The sequence below is a fragment of the Lithobates pipiens genome, unplaced genomic scaffold (assembly GCF_037356315.1).
Source record: "Lithobates pipiens isolate NorthernLeopardFrog02 unplaced genomic scaffold, aLitPip1_a1.2 Scaffold_16, whole genome shotgun sequence".
Classification (NCBI taxonomy): domain Eukaryota; kingdom Metazoa; phylum Chordata; class Amphibia; order Anura; family Ranidae; genus Lithobates; species Lithobates pipiens.
In genome coordinates, this window is record NW_027507748.1 from 461,384,700 (window position 1) to 461,399,601 (window position 14,902).

At 38.7% G+C, this 14,902-nt stretch overlaps 1 protein-coding gene across 1 annotated transcript in view; it reads left to right on the forward strand.

The window, feature by feature from the left end:
• Positions 1 to 14,293, forward strand: part of COL4A1 (collagen type IV alpha 1 chain) — a 215,832-nt gene extending 201,539 nt beyond the window's left edge. Inside the window, exons 43-52 of the mRNA XM_077482895.1 lie at positions 922 to 1,055; positions 1,149 to 1,221; positions 1,609 to 1,680; positions 4,035 to 4,163; positions 4,260 to 4,358; positions 4,472 to 4,684; positions 5,995 to 6,172; positions 6,612 to 6,726; positions 6,814 to 6,986; positions 9,693 to 14,293. Coding sequence (XP_077339021.1) covers positions 922 to 1,055; positions 1,149 to 1,221; positions 1,609 to 1,680; positions 4,035 to 4,163; positions 4,260 to 4,358; positions 4,472 to 4,684; positions 5,995 to 6,172; positions 6,612 to 6,726; positions 6,814 to 6,986; positions 9,693 to 9,774 — 1,268 coding nt within the window. The 3' untranslated portion in view covers positions 9,775 to 14,293. The remainder of the gene's footprint in view (positions 1 to 921; positions 1,056 to 1,148; positions 1,222 to 1,608; positions 1,681 to 4,034; positions 4,164 to 4,259; positions 4,359 to 4,471; positions 4,685 to 5,994; positions 6,173 to 6,611; positions 6,727 to 6,813; positions 6,987 to 9,692) is intronic.
• Positions 14,294 to 14,902: the final 609 nt, after the last annotated feature.

The following is a 14,902-nucleotide window of genomic DNA, read 5'->3' on the forward strand; positions in this document are numbered from 1 at the left end:
AAATACTAAAAATGTTTATACTGTATTCTACTATGTGTATAATGTTATACTATTTCCGCGTACACACAATCAGAATTTCAAATAACAAATGTTCGATGTGAGCTTGTTTTCGGAAATTCCGACAGTGTGTAGGCTCCATCAGACATTTGTTGTTGGAATTTCCGAAAACAAAAATTTGAGAGCTGGTTCTCAAATTTTCCGACAACAAAATCAGTTTTTGTCAATTTCGAGCGTGTGTAGACAATTCTGATGCACAAAATTCCATGCATGCTCTGAATCAAGCAGAAGAGCCGCACTGGCTATTGAACTTCAATTTTTTCAGCTCATCGTACGTCACTGCATTCTTGACGTTTGGAATTTCCAACATTTGTGTGACCATGTGTATGCAAGACAAGTTTGAGCCAACATCCATCTGAAATATATCCAGGATCTTGTTGTCAGAATGTCCGATCGTGTGTACGTGGCATATGTGTTTCTATACTGCTAGTTACTTCTGCTAAAAACTTATTTTGACAGGATTCCTGATGTACAACATGTCTTAGTGATGTGCCCACAATGCTATCCCTATACTGGGTTCCTACCGCACGTGTTAATTCTTTATTGCATTCCCTCCCCTGACCTGGCACAACTGTACTCTCTATATATCCTGAATTTCTTAAATTCAGTAGGGTAGGATGATACAGCAATATTGTGCTCTGTACACATTATTGAACGCTTCTTAGATGTGCCAGATATATTTTGACCTGGGTCCTAGATCATTGTGAAACCAGAATGGCAATCGATTCCTGCCCTATTCTGCCTAAAGCAGAATATTCAAGTAGGGTCTCTTTAACCTGTTCTATGACGTTTTGTTTATTCTGAATAACCTTTGGAAAAACGTATACACAAGTTCTTGTCAATAACAATATATTTTTGCCTAAGGTTCTCCGGGTGCTGTGGGTGTTCCAGGCCTTCCAGGACAGGATGGAGTAAAAGGAGAAAGAGGAGAACAGGGTTGGCCTGGAGCTATTGGTTCCCCAGGAGTGAAAGGCAATCCTGGAATACAAGGTCTTCCTGTAAGTTTTGAACACTTTACATTTTATATTCTGTATGAGTCTTTTTCTTTCAATGGCAGGAAGGAGGCTTCATGCCTTTCTGTTCATATTTAGGGTAATGCTGGTTCTCCAGGAATAGAAGGACAGAAGGGTGATGGAGGTTCTCAAGGAACACCAGGATTTCCAGGTAATCTATCTATCTATCTATCTATCTATCTATCTATCTATCTATCTATCTATCTATCTATCTATCTATCTATCTATCTATCTATCATATATAAATACAGCAAAAAGTTATATTTCTGTATGTACAGTATGTAACAATCCCAAGGTTAGCCACAGCACTCTATGTTTGAGATGAATGCCTGGGTGCTTACCCACAAAGCGATCTATGCAAATCCAAAAGTTGTATAGCGTTATAAAAATAGTAATAGTAATAAAAAATAAATGTTGCTCTTTTGATCTACCTCCTCTGCAAGGCCCGTGAATGCCTCTATACTACTTTTGGATTTGTAAGTATGTACGGTATACTGTATTACAATCGTATAATATAATAGCGTTTTTCTTTTCTAAGGTGCGAAAGGTTCACTAGGACCCATAGGAGAGAAAGGACAAACAGGAGAACGGGGTGAACCTGGACCAAAAGGTATTTTCATAACTTTTGCTTGAGTTTTATGTGGAATGGTATTTTTCTCATAACTTTAGTATTAGAAGTATATCTTAATGTAGTGGAGGTTCTAAATATTATTCTAGCAAGAAAAAAATGAGGCATCCAACACTGGCATCTGTGGTTTCTTAGAAAACCATTTGTTTTACAGGGTGTACAAAATTTTTGTTGCAGCTATAAGCTGCAGATAAATAAAATAATATACCAAATGATGCATCAACATTATCCAAATAAAATAAACTACATATCATTTCATTTCATATTTTGCCCTAAGTCATCCATGGCAGCCAGAGCTTTCACTACTCACTCTGGATTCTGGCTTTGACAAGTAACCATCAAGAGACAGGGCTAAGTGACTGGAGAAATCCAGGCTTAAAGTGATTGTATAGCCAAAACTTTGATTTTCAGTTTTTTAACAGAGTAGGTGATGATTAGAGCTTATATTGGCCGTCTGTATCTTGCTGAGGAGATTTCTCTTCACTTCCTGTCTTGGCGACACAACATAGTGAGGCAGTTTCAAAGTTAGGCAGTTGTCACCAGAACAGGCAACCTGGTTGGAAGATTATCCCTCAACTTTTGCTATTATGACAATTTTAAAATGTAGGATTTTCCCTCACTTTCTGTCATGATGATATTAGTCACCAGGGCAAATAGAGGAATAAATCTCCCAAACCAGGACACTTAATGTTCTATCCTTTTCTTACTCCATCTAAAACCAAAACAAACAAAAAAATGTTTGCCTTTACAATCGTATGTTGCAGTGTGCAGCAATATCAAAAATACAGCAAGTATGATTTTAGGTTCATTGTGGTCATCTAATGAGCTGTCTTAATGCATATTGATACATTACATAATGTGCATGTAATAAACACACCACAATGAACCTGACCAGTGTAAAAGAGCCCTTAATTATTTACAAATACATAAATTAATAGCTGGATTATTGTTTCTAGAATGCAATGTACATGCTGGTTAGCAAAAAGAGCAGAGTAAGACACCTTAAAAGCACAAAATAAGCATATACAGTAATAAGCAGCAGGGCCGCTGTTAAAAATCATGGGGCTCTGTACAGATTACCCGATACAGCCCCTTGACCCCGCCCCTGACCACCTGCCTCAAAAAAAAAAATGCAGCTTCAAGTGATATACATTTTTCTGTAGCTTGTAATAAATTCCACTGGGGGGAGAACCTCTGGGGGGATCTAAGATGGAAAAGGACTTGGGGGTCCTAGTAGATGATATGCTCAGCAATGGCATAAAATGCCAAGCTGCTGCTAATAAAGCAAACAGAATATTGGCATGCATTAAAAAGGGGATGAACTCCAGGGATAAAACAATAATTGTCCCGCTGTATAAAACCTTGGAATATGCTGTCCAGTTCTGGGCACCAGTCCTCAGGAAGGATGTACTGGAAATGGAGTGAGTACAAAGAATGGTAACAAAGCTAATAAAGGGTCTGCAGGATATTAGTTATGAGGAAGGGTTGCGAGCACTAAACTTATTCTCTCTGGAGAAGAGTCGCTCGAGAGGGGATATGATTTCAATTTACAAATAACCTAATGGTGAACCCACAATAGGGATAAAACTTTTTAGCAGAAAGGAGTTTAACAAGACACATGGCTACTCATTAAAATTATGCCGTGTACACACGACCGGACTTTTCGAGGGACTAGGTCTGACGGTCATTCCGACTGACTTTCGGCGGAGTTCTGACGGACTTTCCGAATGAATGGACTTGGCCATACACAATCACACCAAAGTCCGAAGGATTTGAACGTGATGACATACGACCGGACTAGAATAAGGAAGTTCATAGCCAGTAGCCAATAGACAGCCAGCATCACTCACTTACATACTGCAAGTGTAGAGTGCCTCTTTGTAGGGGGGTCACCATGGTGCAATGAATTCATTGTGTAATGGTGCAGAGAGCAGGCTGTGGTAAGCATCTTTCTTTCCATCACTGAGGACCAACCAGCCCGGAGAACATTTCAAGAAGAAAATTACCCAGAATGTCATTATATTTCAAAGATAAATAATAAAATAAAAAAGGTAAGCGTGAAAAAGAGCTTGGAACTGGGCTTTAATGGTAAGTATATAGTCTGCAAGCAAGCTTTAAATTTATACTTTTTAACAATTATTTTGTTTTTGACTGTTATTCTAGAAGCATACAAGTAAGGTAAAACTTTTCCCAATAGTTCTAGATTTATTTATGTAAAATGTTTTTTTAGGGCATGCAGAATTACTGAAGGGTTATTACCTTATGAATTACTAATTTGTTAAAAAGATGGTTTGAAGATGCATTATAGTTATTTGATTAACTTTTTTATTTTTTAGGTTTACAAGGTCTTCCAGGGCCCGCAGGTCAACTTCAGATAATTAAAGGAGATCCTGGCCCTCCAGGGCCAGCAGGCCCCCATGGCCCTAAAGGATTACCAGGATATCCTGGTCCTAAGGGAGAGCAAGGTTAGAATATTGACTAAATTAGACTAAGCTAGTTACTAATAACGTACTTGCCAGTTTTAAGAAACAAATACTAACAACGCTAAATTTCCTATGTAGGTTTTATTGGTGCTGTAGGATTGCCTGGACCATCTGGAGTGCCGGGAATAAATGGTATTCCAGGTCAAAAAGGTGAAATTGGTCCCAGTGGGCCAACAGGTATGTTATCTTTAATGTAATGTGTTTAAACAAATAAATGACAAATAAGTTACTATTTTTTTAAATACATTTGCTGCAATAACACATTAATTCATTTTTTTTTTATATTAAAGGCCCAAGAGGGTATCCTGGCCCACCAGGTTCAGATGGTTTACCTGGTCCTATTGGCTTACCTGGACTTCCATCTATGGCTCATGGATTCCTGGTTACAAGACACAGCCAGACAATTGAGGAGCCATCTTGTCCTCTAGGCACAGCCCCAGTATACACTGGTTACTCACTTCTCTATGTACAAGGAAATGAAAGAGCGCATGGTCAAGATTTAGGTAAGCTTGGTGTAATTAACCCTAAAGAGGTTCTAAATCCTTACTTGAGCCCCCTTTGATTCAACGATGTTCATGATAGCCTTGGATAGCCTTGGATGGGGTCCCTCCTCATTGGCATAGACAGCAGAGGGAGCCTATTGGCTCCCACTGCTGTCAATCACAGCCAGTGAGCCAATGAGAAAAGAGCGAGGGGCATAGAGCAGTGGCTTGGGGGCAAGCACGCAATGGTGCCCCCAGGGCAAGCAGCTTTCTCTGTGGGCACTGCTGGAGAGGGAAGAGCCAGGAGCGCTTGTGAGGGACCCGAAAAGAAGAGGATCGGGGCTGCTGTGTGCAAAACCATTGCACAGAGCAGGTAAGTATAACATGTTTATTTTAAGCTGTTTTTCACATGCAGGACTTTTGGTGCACTTTTAGAAAGCATACCAAAACCGCGGCACAGAATAGGACTCTATGAGAAAGGGCAGCTAACCCATACCAAACTTAGTGGTACACTGCATTACACCTGTGGTGTGGTTAAACTGCACCACATCAGTGGGGAAGGGATCTTAGAAAATAAACAGTCACAGAAGGAGTTAATACTGTGCTGGCTCCTTAAAAACACAAAGCTGGCAGGGGTTTTAGCCTTCCTCTACTCTACCCGAAAAAAAAAAATTCTTTCTGTTTTGCTTTTAAAGATTTTCCTTCACTTCTGGTCTGTTATCACCAAGACAGAAAGTGAATGTAACATATTACACTTTGAAAAATACATCCATAGACGGGTAAATGCCAGTGCCTGCACCTATGCAGGCACTGTGTTTTCTGTAATGCATTCCCATGAGAAAAAATATGCTGCAGCTGTGGTTCCCAGGCACCACAACAGCTTATGCATTTTACATGGTACAGTATGCTCATGCGCTGTACTTTATAGTCATGTGCAAGAGCCCAAGGTAATATGTAGCCTTTTCACTGTATTTGGATAAGCATGAAAAAGTAAACAAAACCATGTTTTTTCCTGGCTGTGCTATACTGCTGCTTCTCACAATACAATGAGCCATCTTGGATATTTAAAACATTCCACTTCCTTGGTGGCTGTTATCCTGTCTGCTATTGTTAATACAAATAAAGTTATTTCACTGAGCCAGCACATTCTCTCTTATTGATTATCCATTTATATATGTAATATAATAAAAGTAAGAAAGTTAAAGGATGTTAAACTGAAAGTCATATAAAAAATAATTACTAAAACACTGAAAAAATACATAATCATTTTAGTCACTGAAATCACACTATACGCACCCTTTCACTGTAGTAATGCAGTTGTTTGATTATAGGTGCTGCTGGAAGCTGTCTACGTAAATTCAGCACAATGCCTTTTCTGTTCTGTAATATTAATAACGTATGTAACTTTGCATCAAGAAACGATTATTCCTACTGGCTCTCAACACCTGAACCAATGCCAATGAGCATGGCTCCTATCACAGGAGAAAATATCAAGCCTTTCATTAGTAGGTAAGTAGACCTTTAATATTTTATACTTTAGAAAATGATCTTAGAATAGATAGATAGATAGATAGATAGATAGATAGATAGATAGATAGATAGATAGATAGATAGATAGATAGATAGATAGAGAGATAGAGAGATAGATAGATAGATAGATAGATAGATAGATAGATAGATAGATAGATAGATAGATAGATAGATAGATAGATAGATAGATAGATAGATAGATAGATAGATAGATAGATAGATAGATAGATAGATAGGTAGATGTTGCTTTTTATAACCTACACTTATACAAATAGGTGACTGATGTTCATCATGTATAGTCTTACATTATCTTTTCAAATCATATCCAAAAAGGCAACATATTAAACGTGATTTTTTGTACCATGGTCTTGTTTGTTAATAAGATGACATAAGTTGGATTCTCCCATTAATATTATAGATGCAGTGTTTGTGAAGCACCAGCCATGGTGATGGCAGTTCACAGTCAAACAATTCAGATCCCTACATGTCCAGATGGGTGGATTTCATTGTGGATTGGATATTCATTTGTAATGGTAAGTTTTGTCATCTCACATATGAACTGCATTGCATATGTTGTAACTTTGTTACTTTCATAACAAGTAACCTTTTTTTAATTTTAGCAAACCAGCGCTGGTGCTGAAGGTTCTGGTCAGGCTTTGGCATCTCCAGGTTCTTGTCTGGAGGAATTCCGTAGTGTACCATTCATCGAGTGTCATGGACGAGGAACCTGTAACTACTATGCCAATACATACAGCTTTTGGCTGGCTACAATTGAGAGAGATGAAATGTTCAAGTGAGTTACAGTCCATACCTTGTCAGGAAATATGTTACAATACAGCTACAAAAAATGGTTTTAAAAGTGTTAATAAGCAGGGTCTGGATGATAGTGTGGATGGATGCTCCTCCAATAGGTTGGCCCTCCATGAGCAGATAGGCCGGGGACTGTGCAGCCGGCACTGGATTTTGACAAATCATGGTGGGGACTATTCATGTTTGGTAGCCACACCAGACATCTGTATAATCCCAGATAGAAAGGATAATTTGCCACAAGTTTGTGGCAGTGTTGAATTGTACAGTAAGTCTGTTAACTTGCTGCATATTTTCACTGGCAAGTTGTACACTTGCAGAACACTTGAAGCACAAGTTCTAGTTGGCCCTTTTTGTAGCAAATTTTCATGTTACAACCAAAAACATAAATGTATTTTATTGAGATTTTATGTAAAATAAAATAAAATGTAAATGGTTTTCAAATGTTTTTTACAAATAAATATCTGAAAAGTGTGGCATGCATTTGTATTCATCCCCCTTTACTCTGATACCCCTAACTAAAATCTAGTGGAACCAATCGCCTTCAGAAGTCACCTAATTAGTAAATAGAGTCCACCTGTGAGTAATTTAATCTCAGTATAAATATAGCTGTTCTGTGAAACCTTCCAAGACATGGCCGTCCCTAAACTGACAGGTCAGGCAAAGAGAGCATTAATTAGAGAAGCAGCCAAGAGGCCCATGCTAACTATTAGTTGTGCACTCCACAAATCTGGTCTTTATGGAAGAGTGGCAAGAAAAAAGCCATTGTTGAAAGTAAGCCATAATAAATCCCATTTGCAGTTTGCGAGAAGCCATATGAGGACACAACAAACTTGTAGAAGAAGGTGCTCTAGTCAGATGAGACCAAAATTGAACTTTTTGGCCTAAAATAAAAATGCTATGTGTGGCAGAAAACTAACACTTCACATCGCCCTGAACACACCATGCCCACCGTCACACATGGTGGTGGCAGCATCATGTTGTGGCAAAGCTTTTCTTCAGCAGGGACAGGGAAGCTGGTCAGAGTTGATGGGACGATGGATGGAGTGAAATACAGGGCAATCTTAGAAGAAAACCTGTTATGACGCATACACACAATCAGGCATTCTGACAACAAAATCCAGGGGATTTTTTTCTGACAGATGTTGGCTCAAACTTGTCTTGCATACACAAGGTCACACAATGTTGTTGGAAATTCCGAACATCAAGTATGCGGTGACATATGACGAGCTGAGATAATTGAAATTCAATAGCCAGTGCGGCTCTTCTGCTTGATTCCGAGCATGCGCAGAACTTTGTGCTTCGGAATTGTGTAAACACGATCGGAATTTCCGACAACAGATTTTATTGTCGGCAAATTTGAGATCCAGATCTGAAATTTCCTGTGTCAGAAATTCCAATGGAAAATGTCCAATGGAGCCTACACACGGTCAGGATTTCCGACAAAGAGCTCCCATCAAACATTTTCCATCGGAAAATCCGACCGTCTGCAAAAGACTTGAGGCTGGGATAGAGGTTCACCTTCCAACAGTTCAACAGCCCTAAACATATAGCCAGAGCTACAATGGAATGATTTAGATCAAAGCATATTCATGTGTTAGAATGTCCCAGTCAAAGTCCAGACCAAACTCCAATTGAGACTCTGTGGCAAGGCTTTAAAATTACTGTTCACAGATGCTCTCCATCCAGTCTGACAGAGCTTGATCTATTTTTAAAAGAAGAATGGTTCAACATTTTCACTCTCTAGATGTGCAAAGCTGGTAGAGACATAACCCAAAAGACTTACAGCTGTAATTGCAGCGAAAGGTGGTTCTACAAAGTATTGATTCAGGGAGGCTGAATACAAAGGCACACCACACATTTTTCAGATATTTATTTGTAAAAAAAAAATGTAAAAAACATTGATCATTTTCCTTCAACTTCACAATTATGTGGCACTTTACGTTGGTCTATAACATAAAATCCCAATAAAATACATTTATGTTTTTTTGGTTGTAGCATGATAAAATGTGGAAAATGCCCTCTAGCAGTAAATCTGGAAGTTGTTAAACAAAGTAAAACAATCTTATGATCCAAACAATATCAACACATTTACGCACCAATTCATCTTAGCTAAAAGTTGACTAGCAGTGCTTAATTTAGCAAGGCTAGAAAGTACCAGATGACTCACATGCTGTATGGCCATTTCACACTGATCAGTTTTTGATGTTCTTTTGATGTTTAAAAAGCAGAACAAAAATGCATGACAAATGTATACCTCTAAATTCTATGGAACTCTACACCCTTTGAAAAGTCCTGCAAGCTGCATCTTAGATGCAGTTTTTCAAAGGCACACCCAAAAGGCACCTTCTATTGTAAGTCAATAGGAATGCATCAAAAGCACATTAGTGCCTTTAAGCTGCAGAAAAAGCGCCTCAAAAATGCATCATTGTGAAAGGGCTCTTATAAGTGCCTCTCATACCTGACAGATGAAAATAGAAAATTCTGAGTGTATGAACATTGCTTTGGAACACACAGACACTATCTACAGGACCTTTTACAATCAAGGAACTCTACTTTGTTCTTATTTCTAAAGTTACAAAGGCATTATCCTATACTGATTATATAGTACATAGAATATCCCTTTGTGACCTGCGCTACAAGAAAAATAATTTCTATTCACTAATGTAATACATTTATTTTATTTCCCTAGAAAACCTATACCTTCAACTCTGAAAGCTGGAGATCTCCGTACACATGTCAGCCGTTGTCAAGTATGCATGAGAAGGACTTAATAATATCAAACACCAATTAAACATCAAAAATCATATTTGAATACAAAATATGGTGCTATTTTTCTAACATGAAAAGCCAAATACTATATTCATGTACCTCACTATTGTACAAAAAGAAAACAGTAAAGTGCATTATAGGAAAGCACATCATTCACTCTGTTTTACTGGTCTTTGCCTACTTACAGAGAAAAGACAATCAGATCTCTTTATGGCACTTTGAAATGTTATAAAGTAAATAAAATAATGCACTGATTCCCTACAGCAGCAGAAGCTGATTTCTTAATTCATAAGGTGCTAGGAGCTATACAGTGCCTTATGCTGTTGACTCCTCTTACTTCTCTTGTATTATATTTTATTTTCTGTTTCATAGATACAACGTTGTATAAGTATTTTGAAATTCTTGTATAATTTTTTTGATTACTGATGTATGTCCACTATCTGTACAAAGTAAAACTGAGATAATCTGTAGCTGGACGTTTAAACAAAGAAGTACTAAACAACTATCAATTTGTCATAATTTAAGACAGCAGCGATAGCATGTAAGTGCACGTCTGAAATACATGCTACCAAATGTATTATTTTTTCCCAAATTTGTGCTTCTTTTTGCAGGTCACGTTAGATTTCATAACATAATGTCAGTTTGAAATATCACAGCCAAATATTTTAAAAGAAGCAACTTCTTTTCAGATTAAGGTTTCAGATTCAGCTTTCTCAATATAATTTTATTATCCTGTCTCCCGTTCCGCTAAATAAAAACCTTGACAGACAGGGTTTATGGGTTGCATACAAACCCTCCAGTAATTGGTGGACCGTACAGTAAAGTGTTCCAAAAAGTGGTGTGTCCTCCTTAAAACTAGTCCAGACATCAAGTTCTTCTGCTGATGAGCTCCCCCATATTCTCCTTCTGTGAATTTCGGAACATATGATTCAAGGGGATGCTCAAGGATTCCAGCTGTTTTTCTTAATTACTTCATTCATTTATTTTAAAAAAATATCAAAGAAATGAATGACCAAATTGAATACATCAGCGTTGAAACCAGATCTTGCAGGCCTCCAGAATACGGCACTCCTTTTTACTGTAACGAATCCCTATATTTCTCAGCCATACTTGGTCCAGAATATTCAGAGTAAAGATATGTTGGAGCTTTTCAAATATCTGCCATCCACCAAAAAGCTCAGTTTGATTCAGGTTCCTAACCCTAGAAGACTGCATTGCTTCATTTTGTTTTAGTTTTTTTTTGTTTTTCTTTTCTCAGCAATAAAACTATGCTATTCGCTTACATCATATAACAGAACACTTATTATAATTATATAAAATACATTTGCCAAATGAAAAACCCACTTATAGTAAATATATTTTTCTAGCACCGATCCTATATTTTAGTAATTTATGTTTAAAATAAAACAAGTATACACTAACTGTGATTGTTTTTATGTAAATGTTTTAAATATATATATATATAATGTACAATGTAATACTAAAGAACCAGGCTCCCTGCTGTTCAACGTGGTTTTATAGTTTACAAAATGATTGTGCCACTTGCATTGTTATAAATGATATTAGCATATTAAATATACCATGAGTCTAGTCCAGCACTAAACGTATGTTATTATGTCAAATATGATACATTCCATGCTGTAAACACCATCAGTATTCTGCAGCATCTTTCAATCAATTTTGCAGCAACTTCAGGCTGTCCCACGCTCACTCATAGTTTTGTATCTAAATTCTACAATAGTTTTTAAATTTTTCCTTATCATACAAGTTTACATTAAAATAGGCATATTTTGATAAAAGGTTACTGATCTGCTTATGTTTTTAAGTTATTAAATCCCAGCAAGTAATATTACTGCCAGTGGGGTACATTCAGGGCCTGATTTCTGCATAGCCAACATAGGCCACAGCCTAGGATGGAATAGCTGCCGAGAGTAGCACACAGTAATCTTATTTATTATCAGTAATGAATTGCCAAGTATTATGAAAGGTTACAGACTGCTGTCTTGCCAGTACAATCCAAATCCCCATTTTAGTTGTAATTGCAAACTTTGTGTTTTTTATTTTTTTGCTAGGATAGTGTATTGTGTTCTTACATTTTAGTCTATATAGCTAGAATTGAACTACAAACAGACTCAAACAACAGTTTGCCCTAATCATCAGTTCTGGGTGTAGGAGAGTAGGCAAACTGTCTCATTTAGCTTTTCTGCCTCCAGCCTTGATGTGCCCTATGATATTGTTAGTGTAATACTAAAAGTGTAATACTAAAAGTGTAGCCAGTTAACTGGGGTAGGACAGTGACAGCGCAAGACAGTTGGTCTAGGAAGCAAGAAGTATGAATATGGCCATATTGATTGTTGAAGACCTCCTGAAAATTTCCCAACATCCCTCACTGAACCATACTTATATCAATGATGTCTTTTCAGAGTCAGTCCTGGCCCATTTCCTCCATAAAATATCTGGGCATCCACCAAAAAGTTCCTCCTAAGTGCAAATCCTTAAATTGCCTATCCTGAACATCACAAACTGTTACTCAACAATGTATCTGCAGTACTGTGATAACTGATAAAGAGTTATCACAAGAACCTTTTCCAGATCTATAGAATAGTCACTAGAAAATGGTTTGTGTTTCACTGAAATTATTCATACTCCTTGGTTAACAGCTGCTAAGAAAAAGATCTCAGGCACAAAGTATGTGTTATTTTCCGTAAGTCAAACCTGGCTGAAACTTGAATTAAGGAAGATGAACAGTAAGGCAGAGTCATTATTTAGCCCACCAAGGCAAGAAACAGAGAAGTGAACCCATTCACATTTATAATAACAAAGTATTCATAGAAACACTTTATTTACCGTATATACTCGAGTATAGGCCGACCCGAATATAAGCCGAGGCCCCCAATTTACCCCCAAAAAACTGGAAAACTTATTGACTCGTGTATAAGCCGAGGGTGAGACATGGCTGTCCATCCCTGTGTGTCCGTCCATCCCTGTGTGTGTGTCCGTCCATCCATCCCTGTGTGTGTGTCCATCCATCCATCCATCCCTGTGTGTGTGTCCGTCCATCCATCCCTGTGTGTGTGTCCATCCATCCATCCATCCCTGTGTGTGTGTGTGTGTGTATCCATCCATCCATCCATCCATCCCTGTGTGTGTGTGTGTGTGTGTGTGTGTGTGTGTATCCATCCATCCATCCATCCATCCCTGTGTGTGTGTGTGTGTGTGTGTGTGTATCCATCCATCCATCCATCCATCCCTGTGTGTGTGTGTGTGTGTGTGTGTGTGTGTGTGTGTGTGTCCATCCATCCATCCATCCCTGTGTGTGTGTCCGTGCAGCCTTGTGTGTGTGTCCAGCCTACCTGTGTCCCGAGCCTCCGTCCCGAGCCGCCGTCGTCCCGAGCCTCCTCCGTCCCGAGCCTCCTCCGTCCCGTGCCTCCTCCGTCCCGTGCCTCCTCCGTCCCGTGCCTCCTCCGTCCCGTGTCGTGCCGATGGATCGCCGCTCCAGGATCGCCGCTCTTCTCGGCGGCCATTCTACAATTCAAAAGCCGCGCCTCCGCCTCCGCCTGTGATAGGCGGAACACTCAATTTCCCAGCAGCCTGTGTTCCGCCTATCACGGACATCCTCTCATCCTCGTCCGTAGTATGAGAATGAGCGGATGTCCGTGATAGGCGGAACACTGACTGCTGGGAAATTCAGTGTTCCGCCTATCACAGGCGGAGGCGGAGAAGGAGGCGCGGCTTTTGAATTTTAATGTCCGCCGTCTGTCTGCTCGATACGCTGATCGAGCAGTCAGACAGCGGTGACTCGAGTATAAGCCGAGGGGGCACTTTCAGCCTCAAAAAAGAGGCTGAAAATCTCGGCTTATACTCGAGTATATACGGTACATTTGATTTAGCTCACAGTGATTAGATTAATTTCACTCAGTTGATCACTTTGACATGTACAATTTATCTTAGACATTGAAAATACTATAGTTTCTCTTAAAGCTTATTGACTGTGGTCCTGCTCCCTCTACAAAGATCCTAGATAATCAGCAATGGAGGGAGGGTTGGAAACTGAGAGATGACCAAATCCGCAACAAGTTTCTCTTGTGATGACTCACATGAGGTACCGGAATAGGCTCTACAATCATTTCAGGGATCTGTGCTGTAGCACAAGCCACAAAGGCAGCATGTCTGTCCCTGATTGCTTGAATACAGCTCTGCAATTTCAAAACAAATGCCATCCTAGGTTGTAGTTCTCTGAATGTTACTCACGCAAATTAGTGATGTACTGGAGGTTCACCAGAAATGTTGTATTTGTATTAAACATCTAATGGGGTTAAAGGAAAGTAACAAACGCTTCCATATAACGATTGCTACCTTATTCATCATCACAATTGTGCCTTAATATATGATTAGTGTTTGCTAATTATTTTTCTTCTTCAGTTTTTTTAAATGCTAAACCACTTTTAAAAATTGTTAAAGAGTGTTTGTGTTTTCTTTTTTCTGAATGTGCATAACATAAAAACTCCAGTTTGTAATAAAGCCCTTGCGTATTTTTTATTGGTTGACTAAATGCCATATGGTATTGGTACTAATACCACTATTAAAATGTTACCTGCCATGTTAAATATCCACAAAAGTATAAATATCCCTGAAAAAGATGCTGCATGTACTCATAGGTCACAGTCACCCCAGCTCAATGTGAAAACATAAAATCCATACCCAATAACATACAATACAGCGACTACTACATGGTGGTCCCAGTCAAATGATTTTAGGGCAGTGGAATCTCTAGGCCAGGGTAATCTGGGTGCACAAGTCACTTGCTAAGTACCCAATGTCTTGGGTCTTCCACCACCATAAACATATGTTTAAACATATGTTGTACAAATAATCTGTACTGCACCTACAGACAATGTTATAATGTTACTTTAAGCTACATCCATATGTGGAAAACACCCACATATTTGCACTTTCCACACTGATGACATCAGGTCCCTTGCCTACAACCTCTGCGCCTATCTGAACTCCTTTAGGTGGTATCCTCTTTCTTTCATTTCAAAGGCGAAACTCCTTGCTTTCAAAGTTTGTGGGAAAAAAATTTCAGCGATGTTAGTTGACTTAGAACATAACTCCAAAGCTTAAGGATAC